Below are 23224 nucleotides of genomic sequence, written 5' to 3'. Positions count from 1 at the left end.
GCAAAGCTGGCTTATCCATTCTCTTGGATATGTGAAATAGATGCAGAGGTACATAAGTAAATTTCTTCCTTGTTCTCATCTCTTTGAGACCCTAAATGAAAAACTGTGTGTCAGCTGAATTCATTGTAAGAGAAAATATTATTCATAACTAGGATCTAGTTTAAACTTCTAAATCGCAAAATATTTTTTTACTCTAGAATAAATAAGAAGATGGAAGTTCCAGAAAGAAGACTATATATTCAGAGCAGTAGCTTGATTTTATTTTATAACAATTTCATCCTGTTTTCCACAATATTTTAGCAAGAAGTGTTACAGAGGTACATCTGAGTTAGATGCTAAAACTGGCTAGTTCTTTGGAATATCATTCAGTTTCAAAGAAGTTTTTGTCTTTTGAAACAAACTTTATAATACCACCATTATTTAAAAAATAGGTGAAGAATTTTTGGTCTGAGTTAATTTTTATAATCTAATTCTAAAGAATTGTTTAGTATAATTTAAATGTTTACACATATGCATACAGAGACTTACTATTAACATTATATATTTATATAATGCATATATATATATACATATATATATATATACATACATACATACACATTTGTATTTGCTTTTTTTCTATTGGCCAAGGCTTTAACCAGTTGTTCACAGTGGCATATTTAAGCACCTAGAAGCACCTTCTTATTCATAAGGTGAACTTGTTATATACAGAGGGCAGAATCAGGATTGGAAGCAGAATTGATGATTTTTATACGTTAGCCTCGGGCTTTTCTAAATGTCTGATCTCTACCTACCAGTTCCTTCGATTTGAGAACAAAATGCCTAGACATCACTCAGAAATATAACACCACACATCATCGTTAACTTGAAATTTAATGTTACATGCTATTTACCTAATATGTTTATGCTCGAAGTTACCATTTTCTGCTACAAGTAAGGAATACTCATGGACTTCAGCTACAGTTTCATGAGGGTAGCTAAAGCAGAATTAGTATAAATATATAAAATTCTTCCTAACATTAGTTTTTGACATTCTAATGCAGTGCTGTGCTAAGAGTAATAGATCCTTCAACAGCAAAATTATTTGTTTGTATCTAGGCTCTCAACAAGAAACTATTTTTTGTTACGTTGTCTCTTACTTATTTCTGACCTGGATGGAAAACTGACCTTAATATTAGGACTAAGGACTTACGGCTTAGTAGAAATTACCTTTTAAAAAAGTGTAGATGTTATATTAAATTCAAGCTAATTCTGCCTTTGTAATAAGAAACGATCGCTTACTGCATAAAATACGTTACTGAAAGAGTCAAAACTAACTGTAGATAGAAACTAACACAGCAATGAAATATTTTTAGTTGTATAAAATTCAGTGAGGACATCAGGTTTTATTATTTAATAAATGAAAATGCTTTGTAATACCGGAGATATTTAATGTTGGTGTTAGACATCTTTGAGTAGATTTACACTATAGTTGTTTTATTTGAATAACATAGTATAATTTTACATGTAGTTTTGATTTTTCAATGTGACCTTGGATTATATCAATATTTTGCTTGCTGGAAAAAATCTGCTGGTTTTATCACACTAACTAGGCATATTATCAGTAATCTTGTGGGTTACATGAATTAATTCTTTCTTAAATTATGTCTGGTTTACTCAAAAGTAAAGAGTGCGAATTACATGATTATAGTGTGCCTTTTGGTTTCCATATCTTGAAAAACAAGACCATTCATGCCATTCCCCACCCTGGCCCCAAGTCAGAAACCCAAATACCCAAGTGATTAGGAACTTGTAACATTTTGCAGAATTTGTAGAAAAATGACAATATGTCATTTTGACATATGTCTTAATTGTACAGATTTCTAAGACACCACTAGCTAAAATTTGTTAGAAAAATGTTTTTGCTCTCTGCAAAAACGTTCACTAGCATTTTTGCATGAAACATATACCTTTAAAAGCTGGCTAAAAATTATACTGTCTCAGAAGTAAAAAGGATAAGAAGCTCTTTAACAGAATTCACATAATTCTTAAACTCTGTCATATAAGATTTAAAAGTTTTCTATTTCAAATTGTTTTTGATAATACCAATTGCAAATAAGCATTCTCTAATGTGATTTTATATTTATAAGCCAGCTGAATTACTTAGAAACAAGAATGAAAATAACTATACTTCCAATGATAAATCAGATCACTGTATTATCCCTTGAAGTCGTTTTTGTCAGCTTATACTGGTTCTCTCATTTCTAAACCTTTTCAAAGTGGAATCATTCCATTTCAGCAGCATTTTGCGATCTGGTGAATAGCTGAGCTATGGAGAGGACAAGATATAACTGGGAGAGCCAAGTGCGACACTGACACCTAAAATATCACCAGGTGAATAGAAGCCTTCATAAATAGTTGAATAAATGAATGAAATGAATAAAACACATTTGCCTAAACAACTTTCAAAAACTGAAAGCATGATGATGTGAAAGAAGTTAATGTATTCAGTATACCCATGACTAATACCACAGATTTGAGGGCTCATCCTGTGCGGGCCATTATGCTACATGCTTTAAACACACACATGCACACACTCAGTGTATTAAACATTCAGTATAATGGCCAGCAGAGAGAGTGTGTGTGTGTGTGTGTGTGTGTGTGTGTGTGTGTGTGTGTGTGGTATGTATATGCATTTAAGATAAGCCCATGAGGTAACCATCATCATACAAATAAGAAATTCAAGTTAAAGATTAGTAAATGTAGGGGTAAGCCTTCGAAGTCATGAGCCTCAGACAATCAGAGCTTGAGTTCAATACATGATTCAAAACATAAATTCATGAGGATGTTCCTGATGAAGCGATTAATGGCATGGACATCGTGTTACAAGCCAAGCCAGTAGTGAGTGTGGATTCTCTGGTGCACACAGAGGCTTCTCTGACATGGATTCTTGCCTCCCAAGTGTTCCCACGGTACCCTGCACATACATCTACTATGGGCCCCAGCACTTTACATTATAGTTACTTCTGTGTCCACGTCTCCCACTAGATCACAAGCTCCTTGAAGGAGAGACTGTCCTTATCATCTGTAAATTTCCCTGGTATCCAGCATACTGTCTGCAATGGGACAGGCGTCCACTGAACATCAAGTCACTTCCACTCCCCACCCCTCCAAGGCAGTTCCTGAGCTCTTGCTTATAAATAAATATTCTCTCTTCAATTCACTACAGTTGTGTATTTCAAAGAAGGTTCTTACCGTTTATAAATAACAATGGTCCACAAAATGTTTCACAACAACAAACTGAACTTCTTTCATGTTAATTTCATCACAAGTTTTATGCCCCACAATGTCGAATTATAATGTCTAATCTGCCTAATTACAAGGCAAAGCTGGGAGCACGGCACTGAGACAGGTCATCTGAGCATAAATATTCTTGTAGTTTTGGTGGAAACAGGAAATGGGTGGGAAAAAAACAGGATGCTACAACTTGTCTCAGCAGTGCCTCACCACTACTGGTTCCTAGAAGGGAAGGAGGGCAGGGGCAGATAGCAGATCACCTGAATAGGTTTTTCTGAATTGGAGTCCTCTGAGGATCTAGTGTGGTGGATTCCTGCAGTTGGAGAGGGGTGTCGTGTATCACAATCTAGCGGGAGAGGTGGTCAATAAGTTGTTGGATAGGTAAGGTTCAGAGGTGATTCATTAAGGACAGTACTCCCAAACCTAAGTTGATAAACACTACCGGAGACTTTGCCAGAAGATATCAGTGTTGTATTTGGGAGTCTGAGAATGTCCCCAGATTGTAATACGAAGTGTCTACATCCTCAAGAGAGAATCTCTAGCTTTCTCCAACTTCAATCATAAACCACCGCTTTAACCCAAACATCACTCCCCTCCAATCCCGGACATTCAAATTCTGCCTCTATGTCTATGTGGAGGGATGTTAAAAGTTATGGCTCTAGAGGAAAAACGATTGATGTCTTAATTCTCATTTGCATTTGATATGATGACCAGCGATAGAAATACTTGCAGAGGTTCTTTTTAAAAAATAAATGAATAAATACTTTCTTGAAAACTTTACTTTATTAGAGAATCTAGCCCAAGCGTGGAAAATTTAAAATCACTCTATTTACCAAAACTGGCTAACAATAAGCTTACTAAAAAAAACCAAAAAACCAAAAAAACAACAATGATCAGTAAATACCTACACTTAACATTCTCAATTATGGGACAATTTTAAGATCCATGTTGATGTAAGGTAAATCCCTCTGTTTAATAATAATAAAAAAATTCTCACATGTAACACTGTTTTCACACTCATATACACATATAAAGGTTGGGAGACCTGTCTCAGAAACATGTTTATAATGGATTTACATAATACTGTGAAATAAAATCTGAATAAAAATTTTATCCCAACAACATTTCTCTATTTTTAAATAATGTTTATTGTTTAAGTTTTTATCACATTGGAGATTAATTTATCCTTAATCATCCAGTGAATGCCTACTGTCACCTTTATCCAATTCCAAAAAAGCAAAATCAACTCATTCATACACTCTAAGTCCTGCTGCCATCCCACCATTCATCGCCTGTGTCTTTTTTCCCTTTAACGGCAATATTATAAGATTGTGAAAAGGTATAACTAATAGGTTTATATGTGTAATACCATTTCTTCAAGTATTCAGACAGCAATATATTTGCCTGCATTGTACATTAGAAAACTACTTGTGACATTATTTCTAAGTACAGGAGAGTGGCTCCTGGTGGGAGTGTGATGAAGTTGTATGTCATAGTGTATGATAAGGATTTAAGCATTCTAGAATTTTCACAACTCTTCCCATGTTAGCGAATGTCATTAGGTAGATGCTGTATTTTTCTACTCTCAGCTGTCAGACATAAGATGTCAAACTACAAATAAATAAAGCATACACTCAACATGTGTAGTGCAAGTGCTAAGTAAACAGAATGACAGGGAACAAACTCATAGTTGCCAGCAAGTGAATGGTTCAGTTGGGAGGTCCTGATTTTGTGATGTCTGGGACTTGCACCCCTATCCTCAAATGAGTACTATTCCTGTCCTATGTCAGCCACAATGGATTGAAGTGAGGGTGAAGGCAGTGAGGAGGGGAGTGGGAACTCATTTTCACAAACAAGTAGTACAATTTCTCTGTCACTTCGTATAACATGTAAAGTTTGACTTGGTAACCAGATCTCAAACCTCTCAGACAAAGCAGGTACCACCGATATGGAGAAAAGCAAATGTTCCAATGAAAAGAATTAAATGTTGGCACCTGTGTAACAGACTGTGTGGCCCAGATAACAAAATAGGATGAAGGAGGTGGTTTTTTAAAGTTAAAACTTTGGAAATACCACACCTGAACATTCAAAAATTACATTACAGAAAAGCCATCAAACACTTACAAAACATTCAAATAACAACCCTGTTTAAAGATGCCATAGAAGCAGTAATCTTCAGTACTCTGAACAAAAGTCAGAGCTTTGTTGCTTTGTTTTAATTATACATTTAACATACTGCTATTCATTAAAATGAAATAGAAAAAAACTATAAAATTCTCCCAGAGGCAAATTATTGGTAGGGAGAAAATAGAAGTAAAACGTGACAACCAATTTATACATTTACTTAATTGTATGCTTTTTCCCCCAGAAGTATCCAGAGTCTGTAAGAAAAGTAAAACTAAAACAAAACAAAAAAAACCTAAAATGAATAAACAAAAAAACCCTAAAAGTACAAAAACCGGTGTCATCTATCTTTTCATTTTCTTCCTCTACATTCAGTTTTGAGGGAAAAGTGTTCTTTCATGGTAGTGTTCTGAGCTCCCATATATTAAATTCTAGAAGAGAAACATTTGGATCCTAACCGTCTTTCTGTTTCATTCTTGAATGTGTTGTACCACCAACAAATGTAACAAGCAGCTGGCTGAAATAATCTTAATTAGGAAACATACATACACACACACATACATACACAAACAAATCTTTTTAAGAGAAAAGAAACCATTCCTTATCTGGGACACACATATATCAAGACTTAAAACTAAAGTCTGACATGGTCACTTAATTGATTTAAATAATTAAGGCTTCTAAAAGGTTCAGTGCCAAAACTCTCTGCATCAGTATTCGAATAAAATACATTTTTGCGTTTTAGGTTTGGGCTTTTTACAGCCATCTTAATTCCACAGAATTTCATTAGTAAGATCAGATAAGGGAGTGTTAGAATTGTTTACTGATGTTTTCCTTTTAGTAGTTGTTAGACTAAATTATAGCAATAAAAATTCAATGACTGAACAGATTTGTTACTATCAGGTGGGCTGTTGGCTCATTTCACCTTCTTTTCATGTTTAATGTGGCCATTTCTTTTATACTTGCCATTGGGGATTCCATTATGGTAATGTCCATTAACTGTGCTATGCTTATTTCTAGACCACAAACTTTTGATTTTTCTGTAGATAAATTTTGTGACCCAGGACAAGAGGAAGTAAAACAAGGCAGCACCAAGCAAAAGCACAAAGGCAACATCCAGTAAAAAATACTGACAGAAAGAGATTTGATGGACAGCGGCACGTAGGTGATGGGCTCCATTGTGACGGAGAATGTAATCGATCCAATAGACAGTCCGATTGACAGGGTGACCAGGTTGATCCTTGTGGATTTCTGAAAGCTTCTGAGCCCTCTGACGGTAGCTATGAGGTGGAGGTTAAGACACAGAATGATCATGTAGCTACAAGCCTCAGGATCATTAACTCCCTAAAGTTAAAAATGGGGAAAATAATAAAAATAGCTATCCTGTATTAAGTACCTAGTATGTGCCAGGCACTGTGACAAGTGCTTTCAACACATTACCTTATATTAACACAGTAAAATAAACTTTATACAGATAAGGAAAATGAAAATCAGAGAGACCAAGTGACCTGACCATGATTACAAATTTGAGATTCAAATTCAAGTTTTTCTGACTCCAAATCCCATGCTCCTTCTACACTAGACCATGCCTCTTATATACACGTAATCCTTCTCTTCATATGCTTTTAAATACTATTAATCAATGAGTCTCAACCAGGAAGAGGAGCAAATTTATTAGATTCTAAAACAGAGGGAGGGTGGAAAAAAAATGCAGAATCTTGTCCCAACACCTTTTCCTTTTAGCAGTGACATTTAATTTTGTTCTGATTTAAAACAGCACTAGGTGACAGAGTGAGATTATTATATTTAGTAAACAGATGAAAAGGAGTTGACAAACTCCTTTTGACATTATATGCAGTAGAGATACATATATGTATATGTATATACATACGTATAAAGAAAACACTCTTAAATGATTGATAAAAATCAGCTAAAGAGGATCATCACAAAAAGTGATCAAATATAATGTAAACATTTTAATTTAAAATATTTAACTGTACATTTATATGCCAATCTTTGGCACAAAGCCCCTTTGAGCATGGATCTCTGATGAGAGTTTGCATTGTTCAAACGTAAGAAATAATTTCCACATGGAAGGATTACAAAACACATCATGGAGGGTGTGGCCCTCGAGCCGTGCCTTATACAGGAACAAAAGTTTGGACATGCGAAAACTTGCTAGGCCAAGAGAAGAGTGTGAACTAAGTAATAAAGGTGGGAGAACAAGAGTATGCCCAGAACAAATTTATTTGGAAAGAGTATGTAGCACAGGGGTGTTTGGCTGGAATTTAGATTGGAACGTGAGTCTCCTTCATGTGTGTTCAGAATGACAAGATATGCAGCCCTGTTCTTAGAATCAAAGACCATTAAATCAGAGAGACTGGCTTTAAACCAGAGCTTTGGGGAGAGGATTAAAAAAAGGAAGAGACCGATGGTGGAAAGATCATCCAAAAGACTGCCCTCAGGGCCATAATTTCCTGCCTCCCAGGGTCCATGATCTTTCTCCTCAGCCACACTGTCTACCATGTGTTGAAAAGTTTGTGAAAAAACTATAGAACAGGGCTTCCCTGGTGGCACAGTGGTTGCGCGTCCGCCTGCCGATGCAGGGGACGCGGGTTCGTGCCCCGGTCCGGGAGGATCCCACATGCCGCGGAGCGGCTGGGCCCGTGAGCCATGGCCGCTGAGCCTGCGTGTCCGGAGCCTGTGCTCTGCAGCGGGAGAGGCCACAGCAGTGAGAGGCCCGCGTACCACAAAAAAACACCACAAAAAAACAAAAAAAAAAACAAAAAAAAAAACTATAGAACACTGTAAAATGTTGTTCCCTATTGTTATTTTTAATTGTTTTCTTGTATTTTGAATACTTATGTAAGTAAATTTTTTAAAAGAAAAAGCTCATTTTCTGTGTCATCCTAGCCTTACAACAAAATTACTGTTATATAATAAACCCAGTTGCTTTAAAAGTCTAAATCCTCACCCAAATATTAAGAGGCCATCCTTGTAATATTCCTTGTACTATTAAGAGGCCTTGCTTTGTAATCTATCATTATTTCTAATCAATGGCAAAAGGTAAATTAGAAACTTTTGATTACTCTGTTTTGTGAGAAAATTCTTACAGGATAAAAGGGCATCTTTAAAATACGGAAGTGAAACATGGTATCTTAGAAAATGAAATTCAACCTCCTATTTTAACATAGAAGAAGGAGGATTAAAAACAATCTTGGTCCTCAGGTACCTTAATGTCATGAGACTATGGCCCATTCTCTAGAGATGATTAAACAGACTGCATGTGACAAAGATCCTTCTGCAGGGACTCTGGCTTCATTGCCACCTGTGAAATTCCAATAGGCTCACTGGTCCAGAACCAGTCCTCACCTGCCTCAGCTTACGTGAGTATGGAGTAGGGCCTCATCGCTCAGACCTTTACTTCTCCCCAAGAGCAGACTCATAAAGCTCACTACCCAGCCCAATTTTCCAAGATTCTCCCTTTCAGAGGTAGCAAGTGGCATTGTCCTTTCAGCATAGTTTGCTTTACAACCCAAAATTTCTTCCAGTAGGAATATAAAGTTTGTGGGGAAAAAAAAAAAAGAACAGTGTGATTAAAACGGTCACTTAAGGCCACTTCTGAACTCTCCTTTCGAATGTCCTGGATAAAATTACTTTTAATAAAACAAATTACCTTGTAAGGGGTTCATGTGACTTGCACATTTTATTTATCAAAAAGGGGAAGTGTCTCCTATCAAAACTAATAACCACGGGCTGGATATGTGTTAAGTTCATAAGGATTTACCCATCTTTCTCTACAACTTGCTTTAATAAAATCTCCAGATTCAAAAGAATTCCTTCCAAAGAACAAAAGCAATAGCTTTCATTAAATAAATCCAAACAACTAGTATGGGAAGAAAGAAGACATGGTTCAAGTTGAGTAAAAAAGAAATAAGGGGCTTCCCTGGTGGCGCAGTGGTTGCGCGTCCGCCTGCCGATGCAGGGGAACCGGGTTCGCGCCCCCGTATGGGAGGATCCCACGTGCCGCGGAGCGGCTGGGCCCGTGAGCCATGGCCGCTGAGCCTGCGCGTCCGGAGCCTATGCTCCGCAACGGGGGGCCCGCGTACCGCAAAAAAAAAAAAAAAAAAAAAAAAAAAAAAAAAAAAAAAGAAATAAGTAATACTTCTTTAGCACTACTGGTTTAAAGCAGAATATCTTGGACACAATATTACTGAATCAAATCAGCCTTTTCAATAATGATGGCATGTTAAATACGGAACATTATCATGTACTTGAAGCAAATAAAGATAAATGCCTTAAGTTTACATATAATTACTTTTAGCAAAGAACATACTACCTGAATCACTGCCATTTTTACAATGAATAAAGACACCTTCCTACCCTGAATGTGCAAAAGGCTTTAGCTAAATATTTAAACTTTTCAAGGGTTATATGCAAATAACTAATTATTTATCTTACATGGATACTTTGTGGAAGAATATAAATTTATTCACTAGACAAAATAAAACCTAGTTTGAAATCAAGCACACATGTATACTTGAAGATGGCATAGCTGGGAATTAATCGCAGTGTGACCTAAGACTATAGCCTGGTCTCTGATTTGGCCCCTTTTACACCTCACAGAACACAGCCAGACTGATTTTGTGTGGATGATCCAGACTTTTGCTTTTTCTGCATAACCGACCCAATCTCGGCAGCTCTGCCACTATCTCTCTACAAACTCTACTTGAGGGCTGCATTTTACAAATCTTCCTTTAGAAGCCTGTATGATACATATCATCTTCCATAAGAACATCACATTTTGAAAAACACTAGACTTTTAAAAGAAAGGCTACAGAACACAGACGAAGGGATCTCATAGTCAGGTACCTCAGATCAGAAAACATACTGATCCAAGTGCCAAGAGCTGTGACCAAGACACTGGATCCTCTAAGGGGTCAGCACATGAGGGCCGCCTCTAAGCCCACATAAGACAGCATAATGAACTGCAGTGCACTTGAACCCAGCCTTTTACCTAAAAGTACATCGCTTTATATGAAAGAATTGTTCTTACTGTTGGTTGTTTCTTAGAATACGGCAGCGTTTCTCAGTCTACTGTTATGCCATCTACCCTGGGTATAAACAGAAGAAGCTCACACTCTTCAGACATTAATGCCATTTGAAAGGCAAGATCGATTAAATGTCACATAAAAATGGGAAATATTGTTGCTTTGTTTTAAAACTACACAGGCCAACTCTCTACTCTTTCAGGCTCAGTTGTGAACTGGGTTAACTCAAGACACATCAAGAATTTAAGAAAAAAAATAAAATAAAGATTCTGACTAGTCATTCACCTGAGTAAAAACATCTTGGCATTTCATTGACGCCCTGCACTAGGGAAACCCAGGACCAGGCAGTATCAACAGCACCAGATTTGGAACCAGACAGTCCTGGTTCAAATTCCTACTCTAATAGCTTTGTAACTATGGGCAAATTACGTAAGCTCTCTGAGCTTCAAGTGCCTCATCTCTATAATATGAATAAGGAGAATGGTGATATATAGTTTTATGAGCATCAAAATGAGATAAAGGACACAAAAATGGACACACAGTAGGGACCCAATGGTTCCCATGGTAGTTTATCCTTAGTTTGTCAAACCTTGGTAGAATATTATTCAAGGTCATACAAGGCTGGCCAAATGATTGCTATTTCTATTTTTCAAATGACAGAAACATGCACAAGGCATTATACACAGGAATCTAAAGGATATTTCTATAATTGGTTTATTGACAACTTACTGGCAAAAATCAGCTATTGACAATGTGCTGTGGTATACATATTTCATCTGCTTTAATATTAATTGAAACCTTACCTGGGATTATTGATAACTTTCACTAGTGCTTCATACAGCTCTCCTTCAGTAACTGTCTTCCATTCTAGCAGTATCCCCATACCTTTTGCCTGTACCCGGGTCATAGTATCATAATGGTCTCCAAACAGTGGGATTCCCACTACAGGAACACCATGATACATAGTTTCAAAGATACTATTCAAACCACCATGGCTCAGGAAGGCTTTAATATTTGAATGCCCTAAAGAAGGATTAAAAAAGAAAACAACTTAGAATATTGTATATTATTCTAGGAAGAGATTTTCCAGAAATTTCTTAAAAGCTAATATTATAATAAACATGCATTTCAGATATAGGATTTTTAAAGGCACAGTTTCACAGATTCCTACTCTATACCAATTACAATGCTTGTTATATACCTAATTATCTGATTTATATATATCAGTTAAAAGCCATTTTAAGCTAACATTTATAACTTTAAGAATTATATCACAATATCTTCTCCCAAAACACAAACATCAACTGCATTCAAATGGCCAATAATTAACAGGATATCAATGAAAGCAAGAAATGACAAAAAGTACCAGGGGGCAACCACATTCTACTAAACACAGACACCCACTTTCTGGCTACTCAAGCATTTATCTATATTAAAGTCAAATACACTTTGCAAAAAAACATATGTAAAAATGTGGGGCTGGATTCCAGATGTCCATGAAGAGTTTCTGTGCTTATCCAAAGGGGAACATTGTATGGTGTTTAGCATTTACAACATTCAAGTCATATCAGCATCTGTGCTACACAATCTTAGGGTCTGATTTTACATTTTAGGTATAAAAACACGTAGGGACAGACAGTTACAAAAGTTAGTTGTAAGAGATGGGACATCAAGTAACATCTAGCTGTCATGGAGATAAAAGAGATAATTCATCAAAATTAATGAGGTATTTAAAAATCCAGATCTCCTTCTGAGCAGAAAGTTTTGCATAAAAAGTGTAAGACAAAGAAACACTGTACTCAGGATAGGTGCTATATGGCCAGAAAGGAATTACAGCTTACAAAAACACAAACATTTAAAATAAACATACATCAAGTAAAAAAATGAACTCTGTGTGTGAACCTGGGTCTCAGTGGGGCTCCAGGACTCTCCCACCTCAACATCTAGCGGGCTGGTCACTCAGTGTCTCTTGCTCTGACCCACAAGCGGCTTCTCAACTTAGCCCAACTAAGGGATCTACCCTCGCAGTGGATTTCAAACTTTCTTTTCAGTAGTAGAACCAACCCTTTTTCTTTGAACAAAACTTTACTATCACCAAGCCCAGCAGTGAAAAATAATGCAGAGCTGGTGTATGGAGAGCAGGGGGGAGTGTCAGGAGAGGAGAGGAGGGGAGAGACACCGATGTGGTTCCGGCTTCTCATCCTGGAGGAATCTTCTGAGCATAGTTAGAAACCAACAGAGGACCCACAAAGGTCATGGCTAGAGTTAAAAAGGATGCTAATCTCAGAAAAGGCAGAGAGCTGAGATTCTGAGGAACCCAGAAGAGATGTGAACTTGAGGAGGGCCTCTGGGTGTAGCTACACCTCGCTGTAGAGCCTCACAGAAAAAAAGCCATGAGACCAATTTAGATGCCCCCAGACAGCAGTGTCCCCTGCTGAACTAAGACGGCTGATGGTCAAGATATCTTATTTAAATTTACTGCTCCCTTCCTACCTTCTACGGAATCTGAAGTCATAATAGTAAAGACATAAAAAAGAAAAAGAAAAAAAATACAAACATCAAAAAAGGTAAACTGTGTTGTTATTTTTTTCTCAGTTTTACCATTTATAGAATAACATTTATAATAAATTAAGGAATTATTTATATATATACTTATTGTTTTTCTTACTGTTTTTTAGTTATAAAACTCAATTTGCAGGTTTTTAGGGGGTCAATTTAGCTTCTAAAAGATATTCTTTAAAAGTCTATTTTTAAGAATATAACTTAAAGCTACTTTTACATAATCTGTTAGATTAGTATTATTGAACAAATGATGGTCGATATTGCCAAAATCAGTTAACATTTTTATAATTTCCTTAATAAGTAATATCTTAAAGGATAATATGGCCTTATATTTTCCTAGAGATTTAATAAAACAATTTACATTTTACTCTCTGTGCTTCTTAAACAGAATTAGATTTAGGTTCAGATATCTTAAAAGATATGCATATAATTGGTATTTTAATTTTGAGGTGAGGATCAGAACCCCAAGAAATAAATAAATCAAAAGAAATAAAGTGTTCAAAAGTGCCCAGTGATTTAGGGTAAAATCTAGGCAGATAATCCAAGTAAAGTTAAAATAAATTGACTGTTTTTTTTGGCTTTCTGCTTCTCTGTGGTTTCAAACAAATGAATAACTTCAAATTTCTCTGGGTTCTTGGATACATCTGTAGTAAAACTATAACATAAATCTAAATTTTCACTGTTTTAATTTTACTACTTTTAGCTGATTGGCATAACTAGGTATAACTTTACTCGCCACTAGCTTATATAGTATTAAGTATATTTTTCAGAAAATTAAAATTTGTGACTGGTCTAAAACTTTTAATTTATAGGCCTAAATGATTATACTTTAAAATTATTTGGCAATAACTATAGGTTTGACTTGTTGGTCTGAAATCTAGGACTTAACGCACTAGATAACATAATGATTCTATCATACACCATACATGTATTGTATAAGCCACTCAAGTGTAAAACTCACATTTACACAATTAAAATCTAAAAGCCAAGTAAGCACCCCCATGTCACTGACTTACCAAGCAGGTCATTTTGTGGTAACCATTCTATGAGCTTGGTGTTGTTTCCCAGATTCTTTGGTTTGGTTCCAGAAAACCTGAAATGTACACCAGACTATGAATCTTCCAAAAAAATCACACTTCACTCCTGGTATGAACTCTCTGGTTAAATTTTTGGATTTAAAATAAATGTTACATGATCTTTCGTTGATATCCTTAAGAGGGAAGCCGTGTTTTAGTAACAACAAAAATTTCAGTTTCTTTTTCACATTTTCATTGACTGAGGGATAAATAAGAAACACTGATTATACTGAGATCTATTTTCCTTCAGCTCTCCTCACCTATCCACAGAGATGGGGGAAATAGCAACCAAATGACCCTATGCTAGAAAGTCATTTTCTACCAGCACCTAGAAGGTGAAACAGGAAGGACCAGCAAGGGCCACCACTGAGCAGTAAATAGCTCCCATCTGGACGCCCAGAAACTGAGAGAAGGCTCGAGAATTGGAAGAAAGCAGGAAGTACTCTTCTCTAGCTGGGCCCCAGAGACAGCTCTGTGGGGCAAAGGACATAATTAGGCTGTTTCCTGCCTTGATCTTTGAAAGATAAACCATAAAGTGCTTATCAACTGAGAGAATGGCAAGAGTTTGAAATGAGCAGATACAAACTGTTCCGAATAAAGTAGAAGGGGCACTTTCTGGGTTAAGCCTAATAGAAGAAATCCAATAGGACTGGAATCCAAAGGGAGAAGTCTTAAACCATTGGAATAAAATATGTATCCATTTCATAGCTTAGCCAGGAGAAGTAGGAGCTAATCCTCCCACAGGTGTTACAAAGCAAAAACCCCTATTACTCAGAGCCTACTTGTAATGGCTTGACACTGGGGCCGACCTTGATCACTGCTGTATCCCTAGAGCCCAATGGTGGGGACAGGTACTAAGTAAATACACACTAAATAAGTGTTCAGATCCAAGTTTAGACACTGGGTTAGAAACTCCAGAGACAGACACATGTTGGCAGTGCCTCCCAAAAGAAGTGCGGTCTGTTTTGACTAGCATTAACTGGCAAGTTACTGTATTTTTAAAGGCCTGGTCTCTTGGATAAAGGAAATTGAAAGTACTTATAGACAAAGTGGGAGCCCAAAAGGTTCCATGAAATATTTTACCTATTTAATCATACATCCATCATTTTTTCCGCATTCCAACACTGACTTTAAGGAACATATAGAAATGCATGCAATTACACATTTTTAAGTGATAATAAAAATAACAGAAGGGTAAATGAGGGTAACATAAAAATGCATCCATCACAAGAATACATCATTGTGCATCAGATCTTCTATTTATGCTATGGGCTAGACGTCATTTTAACCATCACAGAGTATTATATAAATTAATCCCTAGATTTCGATACACTAAGAAACAAAATGAAAAGTCAAAGGCATCCTGCTAATATTGCCAGGGAATCAATGGGCTGTGCTTACTCAGACCTGCGGGCTAAGTAAGAGGATATGGAAAATCAAGAGTGAAGAAATAATCTATATTATTACCTTACCTCCAAATCACTTTTTGGGGCAATCTCCCCAGAGCTCCTGCCAGTTTGTTAGCAATGTCTTCTGACAGATACTTGACACCAGCTCCGAAAGATACCAGGACAAAGCCATGTTGATTAGCACCATTTACCCACCTTTGGAGATCCTGCAAATCAAAATGTGGCAGTTAATTTTACGAAGGAGTAATACATTTCATAATCAGTGTCATCACAGCCCAGTTTTTAAAAAGCCTTCAGATAATTTTCTTAAACAATTAAATAGTGAAGATAATATAATATTTTCCTTTAGATAACTGCTTTTTTAAAAAAAATATTTCACTGAACGATGCTAACTAAAATAAGGAGGGCAGATAGTTAATTTGGTTAAGATCAATAAGCAACCAAAAAACATCAGTAATTAATGACCCAAGAGCTCAGACAGAAAAAAACAAAAAATCGAAACTCATGTTTAAAACATGGTCAGATGGGCTTCCCTGGTGGCGCAGGGGTTGAGAGTCCGCCTGCCGATGCGGGGGACGCGGGTTCGTGCCCCGGTGGCCGCGGAGCCTGCGCGTCCGGAGCCTGCGCACCGCAACGGGAGAGGCCACGACAGGGAGAGGCCCGCGAACCGCAAAAAAAACCAAAAAAAACAAAAAAAAACATGGTCAGAGATAAATTTGTATGAGGACATAAGTGAAAGATTAGACACATGACAAAGACATTAACTACCACCCCCCACACCCACCCAGGGAGACTTTTATTTTAGGAGTGGGCTGATTTTATCTTGGTCTAAGTTTGATAATTTTCATTTCTGAAGAGCATACTGTATTAATGACTGAGAAAGAGAAGGAATTAGCTAATAGTTCCAAACATCCATAGGCCTAACAAGTTTTACTATTTCTCTAATTATTTCTTCAACGCACACAGTATAGAAATCATGCATACTGTATAGTGAGGCATCCAGGGGTTCTAGAAATCTCTGAGCAGAAGCTTTCTCTCATTGCGTGGGAAAATGCTAAATTCTCAAACATGTCCATCTACAGCTAATAGATAAGGGGCCATGGCCTAGCTGATGTTAAATAGGGACAACTGTCAAATTTCAGGAATACTCATTTCATAGGAAGACACGTTAACACATTTCTACCAATATTATTGACTTAACTGAAGATGAAAGAAGTTCGTTTTAAGGGATACCACCCTTGCTTTATTTTATTCTGTAGGCACCAGCTTGTTTTTATGGTAAGTTATCCCTCTGAATAAGTCTTTGTCAAAGACACTGAGCCTCAGTTTCCCATATAAAAATGAATAAAGCCACAGCACTTTGAAGAACACATAATTCCGTTGTAAGGAAAACAAACATGCTGTCTACAGGCAACACCTATGCCATAATATAGTCATGGAAACAGGGGACAAACCCACTGTGTATTCATAATGTACAGAGTGAGCTGTCACTGTTATATCTCGCAGACCCGGTAGGTCTCTCGTTCAGGATGAAGAAGTTACCGAGATGACTGTGTCGCCTGTGCTCTTTGCATTTCACACCACTTTCTGGCATAACCTAATTTGCAGCTGGGAGGTAAGAAGTACAGTAAGAAGTATCATCGCAACAGCATCACCACATAGCTCAATACTAAGTATTTATATGGAATGTTAGCCCTCTTTATGTCTTTATTTTCTTTGCTTTCTTTCCCTTTTCTTTTCCTTTTCTCACTTAATGAGATCTGTGTTAACTGGCTCTATCACACTTATATTCTTAGCAGGGAAGAGGGGACCACATTTTATGCCTCAAATTAATTAGTGAATAGTGTTATTATATGACCAAGAGTGATGATGGAAAGGAGGTACATCCTTCCAGCTACTGAGTGAGTAAAATAGGCTATAATTATTTGAGAGGGAAGAAAACCTTATTAAAACACCTCATTTTCCAGGAAACTCTATTTGTTTATGAACATATAAAAGAAATCGAGAATTTATCAACTGTGGATTAAAGCTTTTAGCTTATATTCTACCACATTTACCAAGACTATCATGTGCTGAAAATTTAACAGCGTAACTTGTAGATTCAAAGTAAGAAACAAAACAAACCTATTTAGAATTTTCAATTTATATATAGTCTTAAGCCAGATATACTTAGAACAAATAGAAACGCTGCACAGTAGAATAATCTGAATTCATATGGTGTTTTCTCCCTATGGTTTGTCTTCAAATAATTTATCACCTACTATCCAATTCTTTAAAGACAAAAATTTCAGGGTCAATGCCATTTACAAAATGTCTACATTCAGAAATACTAAGCGCTAGGGGAATAACATTATTTAAACTTTGTTTCCCGAGGACTTAAAAGGTCTTTGAGTTTCAACTGACTCTTTGTATACATGTTTGTTCTTTGTTTTGCATGATATAAAATGAAATCCATAAACCTATTTTTCCAGCTTTTCTCTTACCATAGTCATTAGCCGTAACAAGAATATATTCAAGTATATAATCTTTATTTGTATGGAAGGGAATAGAGAAAATTTTATTCATTATGGTTCCCTCCAGGGAAAGTACTCAGCATTTTTAGAAGATAATACTGCACTTGGCTTAGAGGGGAGAGTGAGGTCCTGAGGTGATATCCCAACTGCTGTGTCCTGAGTTGGAGACGGAACAGGGGAGTGAGAGGTCGGAGTAGAGAGTGAGGGGCAGGGGCCGCTGGGCCACTTGGGGATGTAACCCCTCCCCGTGATCTGTGATCTCCAGATCTCTGTGATCTGCAGCCTCAATTCAGAAAATGTCTGGTGTGACTGATGTTTTATGGGAACATAGAAGGGGTTGGGTTTGGGGTTTGGCTGATACAGTGACCTTCTGGTAGCATGACTAGATGCAGGAGCCAGAGGTCGAAGGGATCTAGAATTTGCTCAACTTATAGTGAAGACTCTGGAAGCAGAACTTCACAAAAAGTGTGCTTAGGTCTCCAAGGGGCTGGAAGGCCAGGTGGCATCTCAACTCTCTATATACATACCGTACTTTCTGGAATTTAAGACCCCATCAGTTATAAAATATAAACTGACTTAATAACAACTCTTCACTAACCCCCCCTTCATAATAAATGTAATTAATGTTTAAAAAAGAAATCCCAATGCCAGAAACTCAACCACTGTTAAAAATATAGGTACTTTAGAAACCCCAAATACCAACTTAAAAAATTGGACTGAAAATAAACCCCTCACAATATCAACAAAAATAATACATATTTAAGACTAGAGTAAACCTAAGGATGCACATAAAGAAAACAAGAAAATTTTACCGAAGGACAAAAAAAGAAAATCTGTTCAAATGGAGAGATGTAACATGGGCTGGGAAGGAAACATCAAAGTTATGAAAATGATGATTTTTTTTTTTTTTTTTGTGGTATGCGGGCCTCCCTCTGCTGTGGCCTCTCCCGCTGCGGAGCACAGGCTCCGGACGCGCAGGCTCAGCGGCCATGGCTCACGGGCCCGGCCGCTCCGCGGCATGTGGGATCCTCCCGGACCGGGGCGCGAACCCGGTTCCCCTGCATCGGCAGGCGGACGCGCAACCACCGCGCCACCAGGGAAGCCCCGAAAATGATGATTTTTTTATAAAATTAAGTTCAATGCATCCTCAGCCTACATTCCAAAAGGATTGTTATGGAACTTGAAAAGCTGAGCCTAAAATTCATTTAGAAAAGAAAATGTACAAGAGAGGCCAAGAAATTTTTGAAAAAGAACAGAGAGAGTTTACCCTTCAAGATATTAAAATGTACTCTAGAATCTAGAACCATCACAATGCATGTCTTTATTATTAGGAGAAGGAAGATAGGAAGTCAGCGTTTTCATCAGCGGAGAAAGGAGGCCTCCAGCTACTGATTCAGAAAAAATAGTGAGTTAGATCCCTCCACTAACACAAATTACAGAAGGATTAAAAAGTTCAATTGAATTAAAATAAATGAAGTACTTGAAGAAAACCCCCAAAGATAATTTTCGTGTATTTGGGTGGGGAAGGTCTTCCTGAGCCAGTCACAGACTCCAGAAGTCATAAAGAAGAGACTGACAGATCTAACTGTAGAACACCAAAAATCTTCTAGAGTATGAAAGACATTTTAAAAAGCAAAAGAATAATAAATAGATGCAGAAGTATTTGTAACACACAAAACAAAGAATATCTAAAACAAAATAATGAGGGAAAAAAACCCCGCAAACAACATGAGAAAACACCTCTTTCACAGAAGGAGAGCACATGGCATAAAACATGGAAAGATGCTTAGCCTCAGATAGATAATCAGAGAAACGTAAATTCAAATTGTTTTCATCTCTTGTTCTCTCACTAGTCTGTATAGTACTCTATTAGATGCTGTCAATATACTATTACTTAATTGAGTTTAACTTAAGAATTGACTGTAGCAGTTCCCTTTAAGTATTACTGTTTTATAATTTTCTGTCAACTATTTTGTTTTGCTAGAGGGATAAAATGGCTTTTCCTAAGTGGACTCTGGGTTTATTTTCCAATTATTTAGCAAACTTTTCCCACTTTAAGATTATCTTTTAAATAGCTCTACCTTTTTTTCAGAAATTTTACATAGTTTCATTTCTTTAATTTTTAACCTTTCCTCACCAGACTTTTTTTGGAGGAAATTATGAGGCTGGGCTCCATCTTTATTTTTAACCAAACAGCCAGCCTTCTCAACACTACAGAGTATTTCATCTTGTCCTCATTTATTTGAAATGCCACCCTCTCAGTCAATTTCTAAATTCTATTCTTTTCCACTGATCTATCCATCCATTCCTGTGTCCGTGTCAAAGAGTTTTACTTACTGCTATTTTATAATACATTTTAATATTTGCAGTGATAGATTTCTCGATACTTTTCATTTAAGGACTTTGTTTTTTAAACACATCAACTGCCATTTGTTATCAGTACCACTCTTCCTTATGTATGTTATGGATATTTGTGCATATATGTACAGAATACACACCTCACATCATGTACCATACGAGTTTAGTAATTGCATTCAGTCCTTTATACTTAATTGGCCAGCACTGCATGCTCGCTGCTCCACTAGATGGCAGGGCAGGAAGAGAGCATGGATGTCCGGGCTCTGCTGAGTTTCCCAGGCTCTCAGCCATCATCACAGGCCCAAACCCAGCGCCTGTCTCTACGGTTTTTCCTGCTCATTGGCCAGGGGAAAAACTCTGTCATTTCCACAGTGTAAGTAAAAGCAAAATCGTCACAGGAATAGAACAAATACTGAGCAGGAAAGCAGCAGTGGTCATAGGTGCTTCTCTCACTTTATTACCATGACTACTTCCATTTCTGTGCAATTAAAGTAACCAATTTAGATACTTACCTACACTTTGCTATAATTTTATATACATAGTTTTTGAAAAGACAACCTTGCAACAAGAATAATCATTTTATCTTCTTGTAGAGGGAATAGGGAGGGCGTCTTATGCCCTTTGTGGAAAAAAGTAGCATAATAAGGAAATATGGATAACATATTTATCATAATCAAACACATGATGTGTTTCCTGGTATGGCCAGATTCCTTTCCTTAGAGTAATTATACACCAAATGCCTTGACTTGGTTGTTGGGAGAATAAGGCAATGAAAAGTATATCATCTTCCCCCTCCCCACTTCCCTCCCTGGAGCGCTGTTCAGGATGAGTGGGTAATGTAACCTGGCCCTGTGAGACAGCAGATGGGGGCGGAACAGAGGCCAAGAGATGTACCAGAGTTAGACTGGGGCAGCAAACGCCCCCAAAGTTTAAAACTTCCAATAGCTTTAGGTAATATTTTGACATGGTGTATGTCGACAAATGGAGGATAGTGAAAAAATATTCTAAGAAGGAGTAGAGAGCAGATTCTGAGACTTTTAGAGAAGACAGTCATTGGGTGACTCCTTTCTCCTTTTTTATACACTTAGCCTCCTATCCAAAAACAAAACTTCCTCTTAATTGTACAAATGTAAAACACATCCCAATTCCAGAAATGTGAAGGCAACTTTTAAAAGATCATCACTTCAGAATCAATGAAAGAATATCTAATGAAAAGGTGGATGGTACAGGCCCACCTCTATCCTGTCTAGGCTTAATTTTGAGGACATCAGGATCTGGATAGACCCCCTAAGGAAATCTTTAACAGCTCCGAGCCTGGGGACAGACTGGGCTGCGGAGGTTAGCACCACATCTGTCCTGACGGCAGCCTATGACCCAAACCTACTCCTTACTCCCCACAAAATAGAGCCTTGAGAGGGGGCCAGTGCAGTGGAGACACCAATAACACTGCATCCTTTGTCAGCCCCATCCATTCTGAGGCAAAGAATGCCTGCACTGTGAGAGAATCCTACACAGAGGTGGTGATGGGAGAAGGGGGGCGGGTGTTAGGACCTCTGTTCTTGTTCCCAACACCAATGTCAATAGGCCTCTTTTCCCATTTTAAAGGGCCTGACACAAAGAATGCTCCAATTTGGTCAGGTGGGCTGCACAGAACTGAAATATTCATTCTGCAATATCTAGTAGATAAGATAATAGTGAACATTTCTGATATAAAATGTTTTAAAAACACCGCGGGACATCAAACGTGATCTTTGACTACTGCTAAGACAGTTAACCAAGACTTAGTAAACAAACAATAATTAAAACTACCATCGAAAATATAAAAGTTACCATTCAAAACGAAAACGGACCAACCATTGTTTTTAGTGAGTTAATTGGCAAAGAATTTGGTTTAAACCCCAATTCCACAGTTTGCTGTGCAATCTCCATCAAGTGCCTATTCTCTCTGAGGCCCAGCTTTCTCTTCTTAAAAAATGATGATAATACTTCACAGGGACATTGATTAATGTCCCTGTGATTAAATGGGATCAAATATATAAAATATAAATATAAATATATAAAATATATAAAAGTGCTCTGAAACATAAAAATTATGGTGTTATTTTCCCAGGGCAGGAAGTCTGAGAAGCAACACACAGATGATGGACTGAAATGACAGCCACATTCAGAAAAGGAAAAAAATAAAGTTATTCTGCACCAAGACATTTTCTCTGAATTATACATACTCTCTTCGCCATGTTTTTGATTCTTCAGAGTAAAGCCAGTTAAAACAAATACATAAATGAGAAAAAGTACAAAAAATGTTTTATATGCAGTATCAAATCTAGTTGTCAGTTTTTCAGAACAGTCAAGTAATTTCTAAGATTATCCAAAGGGGTTAAGCCACAACTAACCTGAAGAAGCAACAGAGTGATCAAAGTCAAGGTGATGGTTCTATTAAAACAAAAAAATCTGAGAAGATGCCTTCATTAACACAGTGAACATTTTCAGGAGGGTGTAATAAGTACCTAGAAGGGTGTATTCATTTCCACTGAGATTCTGCAGTATCTTTTTTCTTTCTCATAAGGCTTTTAATTGTTGCCATTACAGTTACAATTAAAAGAAGTAAGCAAAATTTGAAACCCTGATCTGATTTTGAAGACAGTTAAATTTTCAAGGTTCTTAAGACCTTCAAGAAACTGCACACAGTCAGGATGTCCCAAGGATATGACCATGGCAAGGTACCCAGGCACTATAGAAAGTAACCACCGGGTGTAAAAAGATGAAAATCTCACCAGGAAAAAAAAAAAAAATCAATGCAAAAAATGACAGCTAAATCTTTCTTATGTTACAAAAAGGAAATTAAGAATCCAGAG

The 23224-nt window shown here is 37.1% G+C and overlaps 1 protein-coding gene across 3 annotated transcripts in view; it reads right to left on the bottom strand.

Moving 5' to 3' along the window:
• Positions 1-4045: 4045 nt before the first annotated feature.
• The window catches only part of UGT8 (UDP glycosyltransferase 8), a 134478-nt gene continuing 115299 nt past the window's right edge, over positions 4046-23224 (bottom strand). For all 3 annotated transcript variants that reach the window (XM_024119390.1, XM_028492230.2, XM_024119389.2), the window contains 4 exons: positions 15562-15704; positions 14030-14106; positions 11255-11474; positions 4046-6680 (listed from right to left, as the gene is read on the bottom strand). In XM_024119390.1, the coding sequence (XP_023975158.1) occupies positions 6317-6680; positions 11255-11474; positions 14030-14106; positions 15562-15704 (804 nt within the window). In that variant the 3' untranslated portion in view covers positions 4046-6316. The remainder of the gene's footprint in view (positions 6681-11254; positions 11475-14029; positions 14107-15561; positions 15705-23224) is intronic.

Source organism: Physeter macrocephalus, chromosome 7 (genome assembly GCF_002837175.3).
Source record: "Physeter macrocephalus isolate SW-GA chromosome 7, ASM283717v5, whole genome shotgun sequence".
NCBI classification, from domain to species: Eukaryota; Metazoa; Chordata; class Mammalia; order Artiodactyla; family Physeteridae; genus Physeter; species Physeter macrocephalus.
The sequence above is the reverse complement of the archived record's forward strand: the minus strand, read 5'-3'. Positions and strand labels throughout refer to the sequence as shown.